Source organism: Colletotrichum orchidophilum (assembly GCF_001831195.1).
Source record: "Colletotrichum orchidophilum strain IMI 309357 chromosome Unknown Scaffold_102.1, whole genome shotgun sequence".
NCBI lineage: Eukaryota > Fungi > Ascomycota > Sordariomycetes > Glomerellales > Glomerellaceae > Colletotrichum > Colletotrichum orchidophilum.
The window spans coordinates 174,002-180,001 of NW_019173058.1; the positions used below are offsets into that span (position 1 = coordinate 174,002).

Consider the following 6,000-nt stretch of genomic DNA (forward strand, 5'->3'; position numbering starts at 1 on the left):
GTGTGTCTGTGTCTCTCGCTCGCCCTTTCACAAACCCACGCCCACACACTCGCTGGCTCCGAGTCCATCTCCCCTTGACACCACTGCGAACAGCGGATTGCACTTGGGGAATCTCATCCGGGTAGTACCCGTCGCGTAGGTAGTGGCCGAGCTATGGAGGTAGCTACCTGCCTACCTACACTTACCCACAGTTGTAAGGCGAACACTCATGGCCTTGGGACCGTCATCTTGACAAGGGCAAGGGGGCAGGCTGCACGCTGCGCGCCGCACGCCGCACACACACACACACACACCCTCCCCCCCCCCCGACTTCGCATGTACATAGTATGGAGAAAAAAAAAGCCCACCGAGTGTCGTCTGGGGGGTACCCCTGGATCAGGTACAGGGCTTCTCAGGCCCCACGGCCGTCATGCCGGGCAGTTGGATCCCTTCCCACGACGTGGGACCTTTCGTCGCCGCATCTCCCTGAATCCCTCCCCGGCGGACAAGTGGGAGGATCGTCTTGTTGCTTTTTTGCGCTGGACATGCCATGGTCACCGCCGTTCCAATCTTAGATCCAAAATTTGCTTCCGCAACCCAGGCAATGGTACGGTCCCGGTGGCCTGTCCAACCCAGCTGGGTCTGGTCTGTGTCTGGGGGTGGCCCTGGGCTTTGACGTCTCTTGGTCCTCTCATCGTCACCGTCCGCGCTCCCTTCATATTAAGTTGCTTGCTTCCCCAGAGCTTGCTCATTCTTGTTCCATCTGATACTTTCTTCCATAAGGGCAACCCCTCCGCCACCCAACCTGAATAACTTTGGTCTCGTTCTGCTTGTTTTATCATTGCTTTTCCACCGTTGCTTTTCACGGTTACATCATCAGTCTCGAGCATCCAGACGCCTTCCTCCCTTCCACGAGACTAGCAAAACAAATTCTTGCCCACACCGATCTGGACCACCCGCTCCACGATACCGTTTTTCTCCCTCGATTCTTGAGCCCACCGAAAACGTTGTAGGAACTGCAGTGCTATATATTGCAGCATCCCACCCCCCTCCCTTGATTCCGAACATCCCATCCGTCTCCCGAATCTCCTCGCGCCTCGCACGAATTTGGCCTGCCAGCTGCGCATACACTGAGGATCTACCAAGATGAAGAGGTCCGACTACATGACGGGAGGCCGTCGAGGCGGCTCCTTGAGGAGCACGAAATCCAAGTTGCCGCCTTTTCCCATGAGACAGATGTTTGTACTCGGTATGCATGCCCTCGTCAAGCCGTCTCACATGGGTTCACCACACGTCGACCGCTAACACGCTTCTTAACCAGCCCTTTGCAGAATATGCGAACCGATTGCGTTTATGTCCATCTTCCCGTATGTCTACAGAATGGTCGAGAACTTCAACATCACCGAGGACAAGAGCAAGATTTCCGTCTACGCCGGCATGATTACGTCGGCCTTCACCTTGGCCGAGTTTTCGACGGGAGTCGTTTGGGGACGGCTCAGCGACAAGATTGGTCGCAAGCCTGTTCTTTTGATGGGCCTATTCGGCACGGCCTTGAGCTCTCTGGTTTTCGGATTTGCCTCTAACTTGACTGTTGCGCTCATTGCGCGAGCTCTGGGTGGTTTATTAAATGGGTACGTCTAGTCAATTATTCAAGCGATGGGAGTTGGACTTTGGCTGATTTGAGCAAAGAAACATTGGAGTCCTGCAGACGACCGTCGCAGAGTTGGTTACGGTCAAGGAGCATCAACGTATGTTCGGAAGTCTTCCCCGGTTACAGATGGCAAACTAACGCCGCCTAGCTCGCGCATACACCATTATGCCCCTAGTTTGGTGCCTTGGGTAAGTTGACCTTTTGGCGAGCGTACCCCAATTACGCGACTCGCCAGATTTGATTGACCAGCGTGTCTGACCGTGCATAGCTCAATCGTAGGACCTGCCCTAGGTGGCTTGCTTGCTGAGCCCGTTGTCAACCACCCGAAGTATTTCAGAGCGGGTTCGATTTGGGAGCAATACCCTTTCCTCTTGCCCAATCTTTTCAGCGCCGCCACTGTATTCTGCGGAGTCGTCATCGGCTTGCTCTTTCTGGAGGAAACTCATGCGGAGCGCAAGAAGAGGAGAGACCCCGGTGTGGAACTGGGAAAGCGCATCATCTCATGGGTGTCGACCAAGAGCTGCCAGATCCCAGCACGCAAAGCAGAGAAGCAGGCACTGCTTGACGATGACGAACTTCCTGGCTACCGCACGAATGAGAGCTCTCCTCAACTTGTGGGGTCCGAGTCTTCGATCCCGGAGCCCACGGAACCCTTGGATCTTACCAAGACATCAGACATCGAAGAAATCGAGGAGCAGCCCAAAGTGATATTCACCAGGCCAGTCATCCTGAATATCATCTCGTACGGTATCTTGGCTTTGTAAGTGACTAACCTTACCCCTGACTCTTGCAACAGTCTGCTTACCATGTCCCCAGCCACACCATGACCTTTGATCAATTGTTTCCTGTGTTTCTCAGCACCGCGCCCCCGGAGAACCCGGATACACATCTTCCTTTCAAATTTGCCGGGGGCTTCTCGATGAAGACGGAATCTATTGGCATCATTCTTGCGGTTCAGGGTGTCTACTCCATGATCTCTACGGTCTTCGTCTTCCCGTGGATCACCCAACGTCTCGGCCCCTTGCGTCTGTTCAGACTGTTGGCAATTTCGTACTTCCTGCTTTACTTCACGACACCCTATCTGGCTCTGTTGCCGGAGAACTGGCGAATGGTCGGAATCTATGTCATGGTTATTTGGAAGTGCACTTTCTCGACCATGGCCTATCCCAGCAATGCGATTTTGCTCACAAACTCGGCACCGAGCCTCATGTCCCTCGGAACAATCAACGGTGTTGCCGCCTCGACTGCGAGCTTGTGCAGAGCTTTCGGACCCACCATCTCCGGTTTCCTCTATGCTCTGGGTATCCAGTCCGGCTACTCGGGTCTCGCTTGGTGGGTCAGCGGTGCCATCACCATTTGCGGCGCATTCCTCAGCATGCATCTCACCGAGCCTCGTGGACGTCTGGACGAGCCTGTCAAGGACATTGAGACAGCTGTGGAACCCACCGAGATCGAGGGTCTGCTAGCTCCCATGACAGACGACGAATATGAGGTTGTGGCCGGTCCGAGCCGGAGATCGTGATCATCACAATGATTGCAGGCGTTGACTACATTACCCTCAAACTCGATACCCAGAAGGCGCGATGGGATTTGCGCAGCTTTCTACATCATCATTCTACAATCGGAGTTTTCATCCTACGGCGTTATCATTGACAGGAAGGGACCAACAAGACATAGACTATCGCTCACGGGACACGACGGAATCAGAGAGAAGAGTTCTTAAGATCACACGATTTAATTCAGACGGGCCGAGGAGACAGCATATACGGGATTCTCACGACTTGTTGTTTTATTCCCACCATTTCCATCAGCGGGCTGCATGACTGGATTTCAGTTCTTGTTCGTTTCGACTTTTCCAACTTTTAGGGGGCGCACAACATTACATCATGTATCGGGTCAGGCGACGATTCCCGACCATCTGTTTTTGTAAGGGTTTTTTTTTTGTTATTTTTTGTTCATCTTATTGGACAAGGAGTTGGATATACCATGGACGCCCAAGGGACAACCGACATTGCAAAGAGAGAGAGAGACAGGAAACCTCGAATGGCGCAACATTGGGAAAGTGGATGGTATTTGGGAAATACCACAGAGTCCGGACCTACCAAACAACTCGAGGGAAGAGAGCAGAGAGCAGAGGAGCGAGGGGGATCTGGCAAGGAAGGATTTTCCTGGGGGGACTTGATTTGTTCTCCTACGAGACTTGCAAAAGGTCTCTTGTTCTTTATGTTTTAATGATCGCTTTTCCCCTAGAGAATTGATGGGACAATACCCTTGCTTAACAACCACATTTTTTCCACCTACATGACTATCTTATCCCCACCCCCAGTGACGATTGTTGGGCTCTAGTGAATTACCGACCTACCCCTCTGGCCGATGCCTCATCAGTGAGTTTGAGGTCGTGGTGTCTCTCGGGTGGTTTCTCTTCGTCGCCAAGCGAAACATTGGTGACGTACACTGTTGTACATGAATTGAACGTTTTGCGGTGAGACATTGCGGGGGTGAGTGTAAGTGATGTACTTTTTTTCCTTCTTTGGGGGGGGGTCTTTGAAGAAACCCGGGGTAAGGTTGGTCCTCGAAGTATTCGCAGGGTTCAGTGAATCGGTTCCCCGGATGGAATCCCGGTCTTTTGATACCTATATATACAAACTTTTCGACTTTGGTTCATCCGAAAGACGAGAGAAGGGGTTGGTATGATACACCCAACTGCGTGGGGTGGTAGCGGACTCAAAAGAGAATGGGCCTAGAAGATTAAAACACTCTTGGAAGCAGAGATGTCGGGCAGATGGCGAACTCTATAGAGACCAATCACTCGCAATGACCTCGAGGTCAGTTGTAAGGCCGTTATCGTGATAGTGAGAGTAGGTAGGCACTTGTAGGGATTTCACATGCGTGTCGGAACGTTGGTCGATGTGGGAATCGCTCATTGGCTAGTATTACAGGATACCATTGGGCATTGTACATTTTCGACAGCGATAGGATCAAGATTACAGTAATCGATAACGGCAACGGGTTGTGACTTTTGAGGATTGGAGAATCCCCGTCAGTTAGCAAACGTGTACTAAGCTGCATTGGCGTTAGGAGTGGATACGGTATGTGAGATATGGTACGGATGCATAGTAGGAACTGAGGGGAGGAGAGAACAGAGGGACCTCGGTATTACTAGTATGGGAGAAACCACGGTAGATGACAAGTCGAGTGTGCTGTTTTACTCAAACTGTATTTTCGTATTTGTGACACACTTGATTTTCGATTTGGATTTCTTCGATGACAAGGTACTCGGAAAAGTCGATAGTTTCATTTGACAAGATAGGGGTTGGATCAATCATAAACGACGGATCGCAATTGCGCATCTCGCGGGCATCTTGGGGCACATTGTGAAGTGGGCGGCGGCTTCAAACTCGATTAGCAAGTAACGACACCACGACATCATGAAGGGACGAGGGAAGAGGTGATTCAGAAACGAGTAGATCTGAGAGTCAGAGACGACGGGCGGCACGGAGTAAGAAGAGAGAGCATCGAAGGATGTGGCGCCCTTAATCGTAATCCGTCCCGGATTCGACGGATAGATAAGGGGGGTTCTGGCTCTGGTGCTGGTGCTGGTGCTGGTGCTGGTTCTGATAGACAGACAGACACACACACACACACACACACATCTGTGCCAGAGGGTAGAATTGACCCTCGTAAAAAGGGAACCAATACCAAGTTTCAAATCAAGAGAGAGCAATTGGCATTTTTAGCTCGCCGTGGGCGTACGTACTGGGGCCTTGCCTCGCTTTCCAGGGGTAGGTCAACTGATACCCGGCGGCCATCAAGGCCAAGCGAGGGGCGCGCCGAAAGGCTCAGGCCGATGCGGCAGCGCGGGATGGAGTTCCCAAACGAGGCATGGCCGGCCAGGATCGCGATGATTGGGTATTTGGTCCCTCGGTGTACGGATACGTAGTATGTCGTAGTGCGGGGGGCAGACGGGCGGGCAGTCTAGTACGTACAGAGACTAAGAGGAGGAGGAGGAGGAGGAGGAGGATTCGCATCCATCCCTTAGTCTTAGTATAAGGCATCGTACGTGATCCGCTGTCTTGTTCGCTCGTTCTCGTCGGGGGGGGGGGGGGGGCGGGCTGTGGGTGGGGGGGGGGGGGCGGGTGGGGGTGGTGGGGTGGCCCTGTGTGGGTTGTGGTGTGTTGTTCTGGTGTGTGGGGTGTCGTGGGTGGGTGGTGATGTGGCGTGGGTTGGTGGGGGGTTGTGTTGGGTGTGTTGGTGGGGGGGGGGAGTGGAAGTGATGTGACAGAGAAGAGTGTTAATAAGAGATTTGGTCGTTGGCCGCTTGCACTTGTGTTGATGAGATAGGCAGCTCTTCTCTTTGGGTCATCAAGTCG

At 52.7% G+C, this 6,000-nt stretch overlaps 2 protein-coding genes across 2 annotated transcripts; both read left to right on the forward strand.

Annotated features, from left to right (window-relative positions):
- Nucleotides 1–1,125: 1,125 nt before the first annotated feature.
- CORC01_10401 (major facilitator superfamily transporter) lies at nt 1,126–3,152 on the forward strand (the record flags this gene model as incomplete). Its single annotated transcript, XM_022622029.1, has 6 exons — nt 1,126–1,228; nt 1,301–1,610; nt 1,669–1,727; nt 1,779–1,818; nt 1,899–2,390; nt 2,447–3,152. 6 exons carry the CDS (start codon nt 1,126–1,128, stop codon nt 3,150–3,152), a joined length of 1,710 nt encoding a protein of 569 aa, XP_022471517.1.
- Nucleotides 3,153–3,213: 61 nt separating this feature from the next.
- On the forward strand, nt 3,214–3,453 carry CORC01_10402 (uncharacterized protein; the record flags this gene model as incomplete). The annotated part of the gene is made up of 1 exon (XM_022622030.1): nt 3,214–3,453. The coding sequence occupies one exon, from the start codon at nt 3,214–3,216 to the stop codon at nt 3,451–3,453; it is 240 nt and encodes a 79-aa protein (XP_022471518.1).
- Between the last annotated feature and the right edge of the window lie 2,547 nt (nt 3,454–6,000).